Here is an 18196-nt window from a genome sequence, read left to right on the forward strand (position 1 = left end):
TCGTCGTCCGCCTGTACCTCTTTCATGTGTCCCATCTGAACGTACTCATGCATGAATGCCGTGTACATAGCTTTCAATTGCAAATTGGCATCCAGCCGTCTCTCCATAGAGATGATGCGTTTCTTCGCTATCGCCCTTGAACTCCCTAACTTCTCCAGAACGTGTTTTCTCTTCGGTAACTGAACTCGAAACTTCCCATCAGGGCTCCTTGCAGTTGTTTCCTCGAAAATGGCTTCACAAGCAGATTCCTCGATGGATAAGCAGCTCTTCGTGTGACAGGATTCCAACTCCCAAAACTTCGAGAGTTCTTCAAAAACTTGCTCCGTGGTTACTGAAGACGATGCTACTGTACTGTAGCTGACGCAAGCGGTTTCAGGTAGCTCCCCTGCCACAATCCACCCAAGTTCGGTATCACGTAGAATCGGTCCAGAGTTGGATAGCTTCAGTTGTGCACTCAGCAGCAGATCGTAAAAAACTGTGACACCCAAGATGACATCGATAGCTCCAGGCTCATTGAAATTCGGATCCGCAAGGCAAACTCCTGTAGGCAGATTCCACGACGAAGTATCGATGTGCTGTTGCGGCAGGCTTGACGTGATCTTCGACAGTACATAGAACTGTACCTCGCAAGACTTGTACTCAGAGTTGCAGGACAGTATTGTTGCTAGAACTGATTGTTTAGCAACAGATAGAGAACCACCCACTCCTTTAACAGGCAAATTCTCACGAAGTCGACGGAAATTTAAACGTTGAGACAGGTTCTCTGTTATTAGCGATATTTGAGACCCGCTGTCCAACAAAGCGCGTGCAAGAACGGTATTTCCGTGACGATCACCGAGCTTCACAATAGCAGTTGACAGTAGTGCACTTGTTGAGTGGTGGTGTGTTTTGGGTTGTGTAGCAGTGTGGTGTACAGTGGAAGGATTGGTGGGAGGTGGCGGACGTGCATTTTGCGAAGATGTGCTAGGGATTGGTGTAGTCTGTAGGTGTTGAGAGTTGTTCCGGTTTTGGGCCTGATTCGATTGTTGAAACTGACTGTTCGCGGCTTGAGGTCCTCTGTTGTTCTTCTGGGAGGATGACTGATTCACATTCTGCCCTTGACCTGCAACGTTGACATACGGATGGAGCAGCGTATGATGCCGCTGTCCGCATTTACGACATGTAGACCTCGAACACTCCGCAACGAAATGCCCAGAATGTAAACAATTCAGGCACAATCCAAGTTTCCTGGCAAGCATTTTTCTGTCCACAACTTTCATTTTCCCGAAACTCGTACACTGTTCCACGGAATGTGATCCACCATTGCACACTATGCAACTTCCAGTCGATACAGCAGCATGAACAACTGGGGTTTTGTACGATTTCTTGAACTCATTACTCTTACGTGACGATGTTGATTGTAGAATAGCACAATGGTTCTCTATGAACTCCACCATCGCCTTGTACGATGGAATATTCTTGGAGCTATGATGCGTTTCCCATTAGCGAAGAGTATCATCGTCCAGCTTCTGGGATAGCATGAAAGCTAACAGTGTACTCCATTGCTCGGTGTCTTCACCCAGTTTCTCCAACTGTTGAAGATTTATCTTGAACGTCATCAAGATATGATTAAGTGCTTGAAAACTCTCAGCCTTCATCGGAGCAACAGCGAACAGTGCTTTCAAATGCTCCTGTGCGATTAGTTTGTGATTCTCGAACTTCGACTCCAGAACTCCCCAAGCGATAGTGTAGTTGGAACTAGTGACCTGGATCTGGTTTACCTGAAGAAGAGCCTCATCCTTCAGGGAAGCACGCAGATAGTTGAACTTATCTATCGTACTGAGTTGGGCGTTGTCGTGAATCAAAGAAGTGAAATTGTCACGAAAGTTAATCCATTCCGACAATCTTCCAGAGAACGTTGGAAGCTTCAATTCCGGAAATCGTGTCCGTGACGACTGGGACACTTCCGGTTTCCGCTCAACACCTACTTCGGTAGGTATACTAACCTTCGAAAGAAGCGCCTGCTTCAGACGAAAATACTTGTTTTCAAATTCTTTGAAAATCTCCTCATTCTCTCTTTGGCGAGCTTCGGCCATGGCAGATAGTCTCGAAGTATCCTCTTCGCCGTCGCCAGATGGTCCTTCACCAACATCCAGGTCATCGGTTAACACCTCTATACTAACTCTCACTTCACAGTATTTCTCATAAATTTCGTCCAACTTTTTCACTCTAAGATCCACGGCACCTCTATCACGATCTTCTTGGTACGACAACAGAAACTCCTCTATATTATCGAGCGAAATTCTAGCATGGCGCTCCTGCTTCACCAGCTGTCTCAGATCCGGTACCGGCATCTTTGAAGAATCACTGACCAAACACTGTGAATCACAAACAACTATTCACTCCCGAGACCTCAAGCGACCGAACGATTGACAATTGACAGGCCAAATTGTAAAATCAAATTTATGCAATCTCAAAGTGCACCCAAGGCAATAAATCAACAAACCGGAGAATCTCAAACACCTTCTCCACAGAATGCTACTGATGAGTACAATGCAAATAAATCTCAATCAGAGCTGAAATTTTTCTCTACCGTTCGTAGAGCTTCAGGAATGGCCGGCACAATGCACAAACCGATCCAATCCACCTCGACCACACAATTTCTCTCTCATACACACACTGTACTTAGCTTGCTTTCCGGCGATGACCTCCTGGTGTCCTAGGAAATCGAAACTCGATGGTAACACATACAGCAGATGACCGAAATCCTTCGACGCACCAAACGTTGGTAACTGCACCACTTGTGCAGCAACGAAACCCTGCCAACAGGAATCTTCACTACGCCAGCAAATCACTAAGCACTTCCCACAGCGTGTGTTTAATCGTTTTCTCCCGCGATTATTCAACGGATTGTCGTCGCTCTTTCCGAAACCGAAACACTTTTCATCCGCGGAGAAGCACTAGCCCGAGCCAGTCGCTTTATTATCCGGCGTTTACCAAGCCGGTCAAAAACGATTTATTGAACTTGCGCCTATTATTCACTGCGCCATTACAGTGACGAACAATCAGACCGCACTGGTCTATTATACACTTGTTCGATGACCTATCGAACCCAAGCGACGCGCGATTATCCGAACAAAAGGTCTTCACGGGTCTGGCAAATCCGGATCGCCAGGACCAAAATGTGGGATACTCCCGGTTCGCACTTCAGCGAAAGCACCCGCGAATCAACTTTCGGATAAAACGCGAAACAGTAACAGCAGTGATACGTTCACTAGAATAATTAGTTTATTGGCGCACTTCGAATGATACCACTATCGGTATAGTTGTGTGGACTGTAATTTATTTTACTATAATAACACGCGGCGCACTGCCGACGATCGGTATCACCGGCGGTCGAGATAGAACTAAAAACTATACTCCCTACATCTACCTACTACCGAGATGCTGCGAGCATCATCTCTGTAGGCCTTTGGTCGAGAGAGGCTATCGTGTGGCAAACGATGAGAAACAAACCACTGGCCATTGACCAGTTCGCATCTAGTGCGTATTGATACAGTGGTTCGCAAAGAAAATGAATTAATTATCCAACAAACATGTTAAACAGTAAAGGCTCGGGATACTGCCCTGGCGAACGGCTGCGATGATGTCGCTCTGCTGATTAAGACCCGGAATGTCCCTACCGAAAGATAGTTATTGATGATTTTCACTAGGTATGTGGGAAGATTGCAGCGTTGTAGTTTGAACAACAGGCCAAGCAACACCACTTGTTTCTCAGTGAGGTTAGAATTAAGCACAAAAAGCGTAACATTGTGGAAACAGCAATGAATGGAAGTGTTATTATTTCAAGCGATTATGTTTTGCATTTTGAAAAAAATTTATCTCGGGTCAACCTTCTCTTGTATAAAATGGTGTCCCTGAAAAGAACCGATTAATTTTAAATAATGGGTTTTTTGAATAATTAATAGGAATTAAACATCATTAATAGCAATTCAAATTCAAAAAAACGCTTCACTTTTTGCCGACGGCCGCCACTTGGACCGATACTGACGCCATGATTGCGCTACCGACGCCAAGCGATTATGTTTGGTACTTTGAAGGAAGTTCGTCTCGGGTCAATTTTCTATTATAATACAATAATACACATTTTAAATCACAAACAGCACATAACCAATTAAGAAACTCATAATCTAGCAACAAAATTTCACTAAACATCTAGAATTTTCCACAGTCAAAATCGGTTAAGGTGAAGCGTTGTGACACTCAAATTTCTATGTGATTGTGTCATAAAAATCATCAACCATGAATTTGTAGTGGTGGAAACTTCCAATACCAATTCAGTAAGCATACACGTGGGATTCATTTTTTGTTAACATCCGACAACAGTAAACATTGCACTTATTCGGAAGAATTCAGCCCAATTTAGACAATACTGCGTCATGACATGTCATTCAGAATGGCTGCCTTGCGGCTTACCAACACAGTAAAACAATCACCCACCCCACCCACTCGGATATGCACCGATAATTTTAATTCATATACTGACTACATACCTGACCATCTTCTCACTAAAAAAGTAAATCTGGACTTAGTTCGAAGTTCAATCTACGCGGCAGTATGATGATATCATCACATAGCGCTAATTTAGGGAAGATATATAAGCAAGTGAACAAAGTGAAAAAATTCCCCCCAGTAACGCACCATGCCAACGACGTCGCCGGTTTCAACACTCTGCACGTCTAGGGATGTCGCAAATTAATCGATTACTTTGATTAATCGATTAATCGTTGCGATAATCGATTAATTTTGAATCGATTACCTCCCAACGATTAATTGATTCAATAATCGACAAGAATCGGGAGTAATCGATTAGTTACTAATCGATTATTCGGGATTTTACGACAGCTATAAGATGTCGATTACTTCGATTAATCGATTTATCGTTTTGATAATCGATTAGTTTTGAATCGATTACCTCCCAACGAAGAATCGATTCAATAATCGTCAAGACTCGAGAGTAATCGATTAGTTACTAATCGATTAATTGAGATTTTACGACATCTCTATGCACGTCGTCGGTAGCGTCGTATGCAAGCAATCATTGATCAGCAACAGACAGTGATGTCGATATGAACTATTGTGGAATCATAGCGAAAACATGTAAAATATCTATAAAATTAATCAATCTTTTCCTAACGCATTATGTATTGTTGATATTGTAATCGGAGTCCAAGCTACCATTGGTTCTCTTCAACACTACCTTAGCAACCTATTGATTAAAACTAAATAGAAAATTCTGTTCATTCCATTTTGAACTCTCCACACGACTAGTCCAATAAATATTTTGTTCTCTGTTAAACCACTGTGCATTACTAATCACAAGATGTATTGATGCAGTAATAATATCTTATTGAATCTGTTTTGAAGTGCATTGTAAAAACTGAAAAATCGGAGCGAAAAATGATCTTGTTATTGGTGTGTTTGAGCAGCTGGCAACAACGGTTCAAGATGTAAACATAAACAGCCAGCATCGTAAAAACAAAATTCATAAATATTCATCTAAACCAAAGAAAAACTGATGCTTTTCTGACAAATTCCATCAGTTAATCCCATCCTTAGATTGTATTGATTAATACTGCGTCTAAATTGGGCTGAATTCTTCCGAATAAGTGCAATGTTTACTGTTGTCGGATGTTAACAAAAAATGAATCCCACGTGTATGCTTACTGAATTGGTATTGGAAGTTTCCACCACTACAAATTCATGGTTGATGATTTTTATGACACAATCACATAGAAATTTGAGTGTCACAACGCTTCACCTTAAATTTTCCGTTTCCGTCACCGTTCCGCTAGCATTGCGTTTGGAGTTTTACACTTTGGAAAAAATCTCTCAGCTTAACTTTCTTTCAAATATAGGGGAACAGTCGGCTTTGGCAGGTTTTGTTCTATTATTGTCAGGGGGGGTTTTGTCGACCAAATTTTATGAAATTTGGCCACAATATTCTTTGATATGCAATAATTGATAAAAATTGATAAAAAACCCCTGACAATAATAGAAGAAAACCAGCCAAAGCCGTCATTCCCCCTATACCCCGATCGAAAATAACGCGCACACTTGACATTGGTCTTTTTAAACACAAAGGAAATGAAGCGGTGTTGGCAAAAACCCTGCATCAATCTGATTTCCGTGTTGGGAACGCGTGAGATACGGCTTATTGGTGGGGCGATACAAATATGACGTCCACTCCTTTTTGGGATTTCTAGACCACCCCTCCTCTCTTTGTCACGCTTTTTTGTATACCTAGTATATGTGCTGTCACAAAATCTTAGACCCCCCGAAACCTGTGACGTCATTTTTGAACGACCCCTTACTTGGGTATCTATCGATACAGAAATCGAAACAAAATAGATAGAACAATAAAACATATTTTGATTTCCATTTTTTTCAGACTGATGGAGGACTGTGGCGTCGCAATGTACTGCGACATGCACGCCCACTCACGCAAGCACAATGTGTTCATCTACGGGTGCGAGAATCTAAAGCGACATCCCGATCGGCGGCTGCTGGAGCAGGTCTTCCCGCTGATGTTGCACAAGAATGTCGCCGATAAGGTAACTTCCTCTCGCAACCCTTTGAAACGAATCCTCTTGTCATAAGCCGAGTTTGTACAATCCCATTCAATACCACCACTTAATTGTACCTTGACAGATACGTATTTCAACCTCAACAGTAAGGCCGTCTTCAGTGTCTCGTACTTGACTCGACTTGTCTCGACTCGACTTGTCGAGTCAAGTACGAGACACTGAAGATGACCTTACTATTGAGATCGAAATACGTATCTGTCAAGGTACAATTAAGTGGTGGAATTGAATGGGATTGTACAAACTCGTCTTATGACAAGTGAAGACATTCCATTAAAAAGCTCAAAATAATTTTCTTAACGAATCCTCTGATAACTTTCGATAGTTTTCGTTCGAAAACTGCAAGTTCAAGGTGCAGAAAAACAAGGAAGGCACCGGACGAATCGTCGTCTGGGTGCTCGGAGTGACCAACAGCTACACCCTGGAGGCTTCCTTCGGTGGAAGCACGATGGGTGGCCGAGCGGGGACGCACTTTTCCACGGCGGTAAGTAAATGGCCATAAAACCACAACTTCAATAGTTTCCAGCAGAGTTTTACAAAAGCATCCACACTTTGGTTTCCCAGGACTACGAGCACATCGGCCGGGCCTACTGCGAGACGCTGATGGACTACTACGACGATAATCCGATCAAAGTAAATTTCTTCGTCAAACGGTTAAAGAAGTTGCGAAAGAGGGAGAAAAAACTGCGCAAAGCGCGGCGAAAGGCCCAGCAGACGGCCTGGTGGTGGTTAAACGAAAGCTAAACCGTCGGGTTAGGTTCATTCGAATTCAATAAATTATTATGTGATCAAATTTTACTAAAAACTAGAATTTTTTGAACTTTTGTAATTGAATTTACTTGTAGATGGATTAAAAAATAAATTGGCAACACGGTATAAATGTCAGTTATACACTCTAAACTTATTATACCCATCGAAAGCTACAGATAAAAAAATCGTGAGAAATTCAATGGTTCGATAATACCAAATTTTGTATAGCATTTACTCATTTCTATTACTCTGTAGCAACCACTAGCAATAAACGAAATCATAGACAATAAATGATTACGACGGTTTTTTCTCGCTCTTACTCGCAACGATAAATGTTAGGGTTGACTTTCAACCAAGAAAGATCACAACAGATAAGAAAGCAAGCATAAAGTAAACCCAGTAGGCGCAATTTTGTTTTTCATATTTTTTTTGTATTTCTTGAGTATTGTTCGAGAAAATCACAACCCAATCAGCAGAGTTCAAGTCATATGTTTATCTGTAAATAATAGCATTATTTATTTTTATAATTTATATTTGGTAGTTACGCGTTTCCGATCTCTAAATCGAATGTTTTCGTTTGTAACTGTTTACTATACAAATTGGTGCAACAAAACGAAATAAGCAAGTAAACATTTCTGAAACCTGAAATTCAATCTCGCTTTTGGATCCAAAAAATACATCCATTTTTTTCTGTTCCTAGAAGTTATTGCGTTTATGTTGTTCATTAAAATTAGGTTGGGATGATTTCATCATCTATTGTTACAATGTCGAATGAGTGTGTTCGAATGTGTGAGTTGCATATTTGTTATGAAAAAAACATAGATGCTAAAAAGATCATATAACAAATTATTGTGTGCTTTGTTTAGAGCCAAAAAGGCTCAATTTCAAACAAAAGTTCTCTCAGATTCGTTTTGATGTTTTTTTGGTCAAGCGTTCAATCAATTTCAAGCAATAGTTTGTATAATTCGACATATTGTATAGTTGAATGAAAAAGTTTGCTTATTTCGAGCTTACTGCTTATAGAACTAAAGTTGATATATTTTTGAGCAACATTAGAGATTTAATGAGAGAAAGATTAAATTTTTTGTTGAAAAGTATGCTACAGCTTTAAACTGAGAGACCCCCAGAGACTTGTGAAAAGTCTCCCAGAGACTTGTGGAAAGTCTCCCAGAGACTTGTGGAAAGTCTCCCCTAGACTTGTGAAAAGTATCACACGGACTGGTGGAAAATCTCCCACAGACTGGTGGAAAGTCTCCCACAGACTTGTGGAAAGTCTCCCACAGACTTGTGGAAACTCTCCCACAGACTGGTGGAAAGTCTCCCAGAGACTTGTAAGAAGTCTCCCACAGACTTGCGGAAAGTCTTCCACAGACTGGTGGAAAGTCTCCCACAGACTTGTGGAAATTCTTCCACAAACTGATGCAAACTCTACCACAAACTGGTGCTAACTCTCCCAGAGACTTGTGGAAAGTCTCCCAGAGACTTGTGGAAAGTCTCCCAGAGACTTGTGGAAAGTCTCCCAGAGACTTGTGGAAAGTCTCCCAGAGACTTGTGGAAAGTCTCCCAGAGACTTGTGGAAAGTCTCTCAGAGACTTGTGGAAAGTCTCCCAGAGACTTGTGGAAAGTCTCCCAGAGACTTGTGGAAAGTCTCCCAGAGACTTGTGGAAAGTCTCCCAGAGACTTGTATAAAGTCTCCAAAAGACTTGTAGAGTCTTCCAGAAACTTGTGGAAAATCTCCCGTATACCCGACGTTTCGGACAAGTTTTCATCAAATTTGTGAAAAGAATTGCGAAAAAATATTTCAGAGACAAGGCAGAAAACATCAAACTGACGAAATCGTCAGATTTTTGGAATTTTTTGACTCAAATTTCAGAAGTTTTAGTATGAGTGTGAAAGAATTGTATGGATGCGTATCAATTTTTATTAAAAGTACTTCCAGCACCATCACATCAGCTGAATCGAAGCGCGGCACGCCATTTTGTATACTCGTGTAAGTTTTGAAAGCCACCATCATGTCCTAATTGCACGGAAAGTTGCATGCAAACCACAACTGCAAAAAAGTACCGCATGGTTTACAAACTGATCCGACGCCGACTCTGACACCTGCTAAGACGCCCTGCTTTGTTTACTTCCTTCCGTTCAGAATCGGTACCGGGTGATTGCACTGAAGTTTTTGTGGTTCATCCGGAACTTGCATAACCCTTTATCGACACCGCCGAGCCAAAGCGCCATCCAACGGCGACTGGAAGAGTTCCTTCGGATTCCGGTGCCACGAACGAGACAAGAAATGGCCATCCTAAAGGAGGAAAAAGCAGCCGAGCGGGCCGCGCTAAATAAGACAAAAGCCAAAGACGCGGAACGAAAACGGGCTAGACACATCGTGCTGAGACCTCCTTCTCCGCCGATACCGTTCCTGTTTAACTGGCGAAAGTTTGTTTGGACAAGCGACACCAAACATAGACTTTACTTATGACAGACACAAACCATACTATCTGCCCATGTGTTACCCGTCGTTCTTTTCTGTGTTCATGCGCCACAAGCGTCCTTGCTATAAACAAAATAGTCACACTTTAGTCGAGACAAACACCTTGATAAACTTCTTTCTTTCACGCCACTCACAACACCGCTCCACGACACTTTCTTCCAATTGATGCCAGCGCCGCTATCGCCAAGTAGTGCGCAGGTACCTGTGGTTCTTCATGAACCTCCATGACCCGTACTCCGAACCACCTTGCATGGAAGAGTGGCGTTGGCGCCTGGACGAATTCAGCCAAATTCCTCTGCCAAAGACCAAAGAGGAACTCATGGCCAAGAAGGAGGAGGAGATTGCAGTACTGCGGGAAAAGAAGAAACAAGAAACCATAGCCCGGCGAGCGTGGCTTGAGGCCGACCGCCAACGTCGGTTGGAAAATACGAAACTCTCCTACCAAACCAAACCCAAAGCTCTTCCGGACCCAATTCCCTTCCACTTTCAGTGGAAGAAGTACTTCTGGGCAAGCAACCGTGCCTAGAGACTAGCGACATCTTCACACGAACCTCAATACCAAACAACAGAACACTAACCGTCAGACATGGATTTGTCTCATGAACTGTTCCTAATGTTCAAGGCCATGTGCAGACTTTGCGCAGAAAGTTCAGATTAGCTGTAGAGTAAAAGCACCCAGTAACTGCCCGCTCATAATCGTATGTTTACCCCCCTTTTGTTGTGCCATAAATTTGTATCGCAAAGCGAGTCTACCACCATAAAGCGCGCCAGTGTCTCCACTTCATACTGAACCTGGCCAACCCGGAATCGCGCCCACCGTCGGACGAAGCCATCGAGCGTCGGATAGCGCACTTCCGTTCCATTCGCATTCCGCGAAGTTCGGAGGAACGGGAAGCACTTCGTCGGGAGCGGGGTCCGCGCAAAAAGGTCGTTCGACGGGTGGTCAAAGTGGTGCGGCGAGTCGTCCGGAAGAAGCGACCCCAGACACCCACCTCCGACGACGACGAGCGGCATATTTGAACAATTGTTTTCAGTTTTGTAAATTATGATTACGTAGGTCAATAAATTAGATGCGTATTGCGAGTAGAACGATGGCACGCTTTGTAGTTTCTTTTTCAAGGCACCGAAATGCACTTCGGATAGGGTGAGAAGTTGTAGCGTTTGCAAGATGATACCGAACAAGGTTGTCTCTTTCCCCTCGAAGGAAAAGCTCCGCATGAAGATTCTGACCAGGCTGTCTAAGGAGGGTTCCAGTGCGGAGGAACCGCTTAACATCCCACTGTCGGATTATTCCAGCGACGAAGGCGACACCAGCACCAGTAGTTCCGAGGATGAAGGTGACGCTTGGTATAAAATAAAAACATCATGAAATTTTAAAGCTTTGAATTGCTCCACAGCCGGCAAGGACAGCATGGCGGAGCTGGAGGGCCCATGCTGTTCATCGCTCAGGGTACCGCCGTCATCCCCGGTTCTACCGCAGAAGTTCAAAGGAAACAAGAAGGTAACCTCAAGAAGCTTAATCTCAAACAAAATTTAATCGATATAGGTTTTAATTTCACAGGGTAAGAAGTCGCTGAGCCGAACTCCAACCAAACCGTACCGGCGGAGAGCTCGCAATGCGCACCGGATCGTTCTGGACATTCCCACCGCGGAGCCGGCTAGCGATTTCTTTGACTGCACCTCGGACGAAGATTCTTCCCCGTTCGGGGGCGGTGGCAGTCAACAGCCCCATCAGCTGGCAATGTCCGACACGGAAAACACCGTCAAGCGTAGTTTCCGGAGGAGGCACAAGTACCGCCAGTCCGATCGGATCAAGAAGCTGACGATGCTGGGCTGTGAGACGCAGTACCTCATGCCGCCGGAGTTGATCGTGCGATCGGCGGCCAGCCGGTACCTGTCGGAGGAGGAAGACGACAAGAACCGGATGGTGATGAGTATCATCAAGGAGTTTCCACCGATTAGCAAGGAGCGCTCGTGGCAGGGGTTCAACCGGGCCACGGCAGAGAGGTGAGTGTGACTCTCATTGAAGGGTAGGTGGAGGGAGGGTCGGTGAGCGGATTCTGTCGTGTAGCATGACATGCAAAAACATGCTTACGGATACAACCCGAGCAGGAGCGACGACCTCGATAACAGAAATTGGTATGATTTAGCCTTGCATAAGAGGTAAAATACCAAAAAATAATACCAAAAACTAATATGCAGAATACTTGAGGCATACCGTGCTTAGGTATTTCAATACCAAACGAATAATAATTGGTTATGCATTTGGTATTGAAATTCTATTTAATAACTGAGTTTTTTATGGCTTATTCCTTTGGTATTTTACCTCTTATGCAGGGCTAGTTCATAACAGTTTCATAATTAAGTACTATTGAGTCAATTTCTCCTGCTCGGGAACTAGCCGAAAAACGGTTTATAAGATGCGTAGAGATTTCTTTAATCGTTTGTTTGAGAGGCTAATTTTCCGTAAAGCTTGACGGAGCCAAAATTATGTTTTTCGACACTAGGATAGATAAATATTCAAATGGCTATATCAAAGTCTCCAGTTAGCCTTGCAAGCAAAGGATTGCCAATCCGGAGATGGCGAGTTCGATCCTCGGTCCCGGTGTTTTCGATTTTCATTCATCCTCAAAAGTGATTCAGAATCGTCCTCCGTGATTTGACTCTTGTATAACGATGTATGGTCTGCTAACTCCTATAAGACTTCTTGTCTGTCTTGACTGTCTTGTATTGCAATTGGTTGCTATTTTCCTTGGATGAGATACCCATTTCTCTAACTCCCGCTTCTTAGTAGAGCTCTGACTCCTCATTTGCAAACATTGTAAGCATCTCTATACCTTTACCATCAATAGTTTATAGGGCAAACATTTGAGAAGACAGATCATAGACGTCCAGCCTACTGATTTTTTAATTCAATAAACAATAATGCACGTGTTTTGCAGATATTTGTTTTACTTACAGCTGCTCTTTAATCAGTTTCCAATAGATAATTTGAGCGTTTCTGAGACAGTCTATCTGATAGGGGAAAATTACTGACAAAAACCCTAGAAATCAATTGAAATTATTATTTTTTTGTCTTTATTAGCGAGACTTTCAGCCCTAGGCTGACTCGTCTCGTAACTTATTAATTAATTACATACTATAATCTATAGATTATCACAGCATTGTTATTTAGTGGAAAAGATTCACGATGTGCGGATCAGTTGATACCTACTTCAAAAGAGCGCCGGAATTCGACTGCCATATTTTGGACAAAGTCAATGATTGTTTCAGTTACCGCTAGTTGGTGAAGATCGTGTGTCGAAAACCACGGATCCAAGTCGCAGCTTTTGGTCCATCGTCAGTCCCAGATATCTGACCTCGTTGACATTAACTCCAGATGTAGGAAAACGTGTTGGAGCTCTTTTTCGTGTGAAAAATATTGCCTTGCCTTGAGTTTTCGATGCGTTTGTTTTAAAGCGCAACTTCTGCTGAAACTCTTCAAACTTACTCTGTGCATGTTGCAGTTTATAGATGACTGTTGGGGCAGGTTCGCGATTTCCGGTGAAATTCCTCTGGGCAATAAATTGGGCATTGGCTGTAAAGTTGCCCTATGCTCTGCGGGGGTGGTGGTATTGGTTAACGCACTACTTCACTATATGCAAAGTAGAGATGGGCGCTCCGCTCAGGATCTGTTCCAAAGATTCGCTTCCTTACATTGAGCTGATGAGCCATGGATCTTTTTTAAAGAAGCCCAGCTCAGCAGCTCACTGAAATCATATCAAACACGCGCCTAGAGAAACTCTCTCGAGCGTACGCACTCGAGTACGCGCGCTGTTTTTTTTTGTACAGCACAAACGGCTCGTGGTACACAACACAAGCGAGCTTGTATGAGCATTCCGGTCCAGTACCGCGCACGTGCTGATCGTTTATTATTTGCCCCTCAAGCACCATCAAGCCAAGCGACAGCACTATCTAGCCAAGCAACAGAAATCTCGCTTAACTTTTCAAAAGGACCTAAGTAACATTTTTTTTTCATGAATTAATTTGAATACTGCAATCAAAAGCTTTCATGTTGTTCTGTTGATTGCGCTATTAAAATTAATTCATGAAAAAAATGTTACTTAGGTCCTTTTGAAAAGTTAAGCGAGAAATCATTTCTGCTGCAGAGAGGAATATGAAATACACTGGATTTTGTTTTTACACGATTTACATTTTCTCAATTTTCCACTCATCCTAAATGTTTAACGCATATTAATATTCATGTGATTTTTTTTTTTTTTGATTTTTTTTTGGATTTTTTGAAACATGTTGCGATGATTTTGGTGGTAAATTGAAGTCACACGATCAAAAACACGAGCGAAAAAAAATCGTGTAAAAACAAAATCCTGTGTAGTTTAAAATTGTCGGTTTTTCAATAGAAATTATTACCTCACAGTAGCTTAACATTTTAATAATTTCAAAGTGAGGTAAATAGATGAATGATGAATGAATGAATAAATTAATGAATGACACACATTTTTCAATTTTTTTTAACAATAATTAAAATAATAATATTAACAATTATGTTTTAATATATGTAGCATTAAAGAACTGAAGAGCTGATCCAAGGAGCTGACTCTTTTCAATGAGCTGAACGGATCAGATCCGCTCACTGTAATGAGCTGTTTTGCCCAACTCTAATGCAAAGCTCAAAGAGTTGCTGCTATGTCCCACTAGGCGTCACTTCTTCTTATCACGAAAAACTTTTATATTGTCGGAAACTCACTTTTATTGCTCAACAATATTAGACAACCTATCGGTTTCTAGTGGTTAACATGGAATGATTTTATTTGATAAATTCAGTTAATAAGAAACTTATCATCTACTACAACTAGCTCAGATTCAAATCATGTAGCATTCTGTTCTAGCACTAATAGTACTACCTCGACCTCAAATGTAGTACTAGATCAAGTGGGTTCGGCACGAATCTATAAATATACATTGAGAATGAACAATGACAATTCAAGAATCTTCGCCCGAAGCAAGGAAAACCATGTTGTCCACAAAAAAAGCAAAGACAACTCCGTCGACCTTAAGCGTATCACTTGTAAGAATGTTGTAGAGCGTGGGGCTCAGAATCGACCCCTGTGGAACGCCATATGGAATGGCGTGATATTCTGACCTATGGCCATTGATTGACACTTCCCAAGAAACATTTAAAGTTTTATAACGCTCTTGAAGACCATAATTTACTCTTCAAGAGTGTTATAAAACTAGCATAAAACCAAAATGTTACTAGGGTTGGAATTAAAAATTATTAAATAAGCTTCACTATTTGAAGCGGACCTAGACCTACGTAGCTTGAAAACAATTGCCTCTTGCCAGACCGAGTCATAGGCTTTTTCGACATTCAGCATTATCATGCCAGTATTTTTTTTTCATGGAGAAACCTTGCTTTACTAGTTTAGTTATTCGAGAGAGCTGGTGGTTTGTAGAATGGCTTTGAAGCCACACTGTTCGGTAGGAATCATGTCATACGTTTCTAGATATCGATTCAGCCGGTTCAGGATGATTCTTCCAAAACTTTACTAAGGCAACTTAGCAAACTGATGGGACGCTAACTTGAAGGGAGAGTAACATCTTTGTTTGGCTTTGAGATAGCCGCTACATTCGCATGTTTTACATACCAGGAAAATACATCAACCTGATGCAAGCGTTATAGACCTTTGTCAAGTACACCAGCCCAGTTGTAAAAAGTACAACACATTGAGTAAAAGAGATATCTTTTTAGTTAGTTGACCAATTTGCACCAAACCACCATGTATTCCTAAAAAAAATAGTTCTTCATTAATTGAGAAGATAATAAAAGTGATTCGATAGAAAGCTCGGGTAAATATAGCTAAATAATAGGCTCAGCCTCACGTGCACTGGGAAAAGTGACCAGTAATGAATTATTTATTTGTTCGAGACGAGCCAGCCTTGGGCTGAAAGTCTCGATAATAAAGACATAAAAAAATTATTTATTTCATTAACAATTCATCCTAAAGTAGCGCGATTTTTTTCTTCATCATTTCTGATAATAGCCTTGGAGTTAATTCGCAGTTCTCCCTCACCTATGACCGTATGTGGCCACCAGGCGGCCTTCCAGAAAACCCAGAACGTTCGCAAAAATTGTCATTTTCGAAAGTTCGTCCGCATTTTTTTTCTAAGCAGTTTCCGATGGTTATCTCAGAGTTAATGCACAGTTCTTACTATGCTATGACTGCAGCTGGCCACCAGACGGCCTTCCGTACAATCCGGAACGTCAGTAAAAATGGTAATTTTGAAAAGTTTATCCTAGAGTAGCGCAGTTTTTTCTAAGCCATTTTCGATGGTGGTCTTAGTGTTAATTCACAGTTTTTACTCTGCAACAGCCGCAGGTGGCTACCAGACGGCCTTTCCGCAAATCTGGAACGTCCGTGAATGGTCGTTTTGTACTTTTGTTTTGTACTAGACCAACGATTTTCTTCTAAACTATTTCTGATAATAACCAGGAAATTAGTCAATGCTCTTTACCATAAAATATTGTATAGAGTTCTGCACCTTCGCCAAGGGTATAATAATAGCCCAAAAATATACATACTACGCAAACAAATGAATGATGAATTCTATCATAATAATACTTAAATAGTAGTCATTGATAATAATAACCATATCAGGTATTCGAGAGATATTGAATATCAAATCAATACCTTGTCTTAGTTAAGTTATTCGACAAGAATGATGTGTTTGTGGCTATCTAAATTCCTGAAAATACCTCAATGAGGTACTATACCTACACGAGGTACATACAGTGCATTTTGCCTTACTCGATGTACCGTAAATCTATGTAAATCCTGGCTAATATGATCAGTTTTTTGATAATAATAACGAGTGGCCAATCCCAAAAAACATTGAATGCTGTTAAAGGTGTTATTTGGCCAAAAAGAAGCTATTTCAGCTAAAAAAAATTGTTGGGATGTGATAGGAATGCAAAACACGGAATTCTAATTGGATGTAAAAAACAAGTTTTTCCTGCATTTCCAATACTAACAATCAAGTTGTCAAGGGTTATATAATCAAACTGGTGGTCTCACATCTCACATCTAAGTCGAGTCAAGTACGAGACACTGAAGACGGCCTTACTGTTGAGGTCGAAATACGTATCTGTCAAGATACAATTAAGTGGTGGAATTCGTCTTATGACAAGAAAAGGGTCTCACATGTACTATCACTACTCTACGGATGAATTTTAAACTTCACAATACCGTCGTTCGGGGTGACATTGGGCCTAGGGCAGCGGTTCTCAACCTTTTTCTTGAGAGGTACCCCTTGGAACTTTTGCATTAATTGAGGTACCCCCTCTCGAAATTAGGTTTCCAATGCTTTTGAAAGGATAATACTAAGCCCTTTGAAGGGAAGCTCCTTCAAGCTTTTGAATCCCTTTGAAGTAGACTTCCGCGCCTCTTCATTAGAGGCTTCTGAGCCTCTTGTAGAGAAGCTTCGAAGCCTCTTGAAGGCGGTTTTTGAGCCACTGAAAAGGAGGCTTCCTTTGCAGCTTAAAACGCCGCTTCCAAGCCTCTTGAAAGAAGGCTTCCGAACCACTCGAAAGTAGACTTCTGAGCCTCTTGAAAGAAGGCTTCCGAGCCTCTCTAAAGGAGCCTTCCGAGCCTCTTTAAAGGAGATGGCTTCTGAGCCTCTTGAAAGGACGCTTCCGAGCCTCTTAGAAGGAGGCTTTTGAGCCTCATGATAGGATGCTTTTAAGTCTCTTGAAATGTGGCTTCCTACCCTTTTGAAAGGAGCCTTCCGAGCCTCTTGGAAGAAGGCTTTTGAGCCTATTGAAAGGAGGCTTATGAGCATGGAAGGAGGTTTTTGAGCCTCTTGAAAGGATCTTGAAAGGAGACTTCCAAACCTCTTGAAAGAAGGCTTCCGAGCCTTTTGGAAGAAGGCTTCCGAGCCTTTTGGAAGCCTCTTAAAAGCATGTTGAAAGGAGTCTTCCGAGCCTCTTGATAGGAGCCTCTTGGAAGGAGGCTTTTGAGCCTCTTGAAAGAAGGCTTATAAGCCTGGATGGAAGCTTTTCAGCCACTTGAAAGGAGGCTTCTGAGCCTCTTGAAAAGAGCCTTATGAAATGATATTGAAAGGAGGCTTCCGAACCTCTTGAAAGGAGGATTTTGAGCCTTTTGATAGGAGGCTCCGAGCCTCTTGAAAGAAGGCTTCCTCTCTAAAGGAGCCTTCCGAGCCTCTTTAAAGGAGATGGCTTCTGAGCCTCTTGAAAGGACGCTTCCGAGCCTCTTAGAAGAAGGCTTTTGAGCCTCATGATAGGATGCTTTTAAGTCTCTTGAAATGTGGCTTCCTACCC

The 18196-nt window shown here is 42.0% G+C and overlaps 2 protein-coding genes across 7 annotated transcripts in view; one reads left to right on the forward strand and one right to left on the reverse strand.

Annotated features, from left to right (window-relative positions):
* The window catches only part of LOC134207793 (glutamine-dependent NAD(+) synthetase), a 363415-nt gene that overhangs the window by 318466 nt on the left and 26753 nt on the right, over nt 1–18196 (reverse strand). The window lies entirely within an intron of this gene.
* Nucleotides 1–18196, forward strand: part of LOC134207791 (cytosolic carboxypeptidase 2-like) — a 277167-nt gene that overhangs the window by 231602 nt on the left and 27369 nt on the right. For all 5 annotated transcript variants that reach the window (XM_062683701.1, XM_062683700.1, XM_062683704.1 and 2 more), the window contains exons 9-14: nt 6431–6593; nt 6949–7107; nt 7188–7256; nt 11063–11195; nt 11256–11359; nt 11420–11865. In XM_062683701.1, coding sequence (XP_062539685.1) covers nt 6431–6593; nt 6949–7107; nt 7188–7256; nt 11063–11195; nt 11256–11359; nt 11420–11865 — 1074 coding nt within the window. The remainder of the gene's footprint in view (nt 1–6430; nt 6594–6948; nt 7108–7187; nt 7257–11062; nt 11196–11255; nt 11360–11419; nt 11866–18196) is intronic.

This window comes from Armigeres subalbatus, chromosome 1 (genome assembly GCF_024139115.2).
Source record: "Armigeres subalbatus isolate Guangzhou_Male chromosome 1, GZ_Asu_2, whole genome shotgun sequence".
NCBI lineage: Eukaryota > Metazoa > Arthropoda > Insecta > Diptera > Culicidae > Armigeres > Armigeres subalbatus.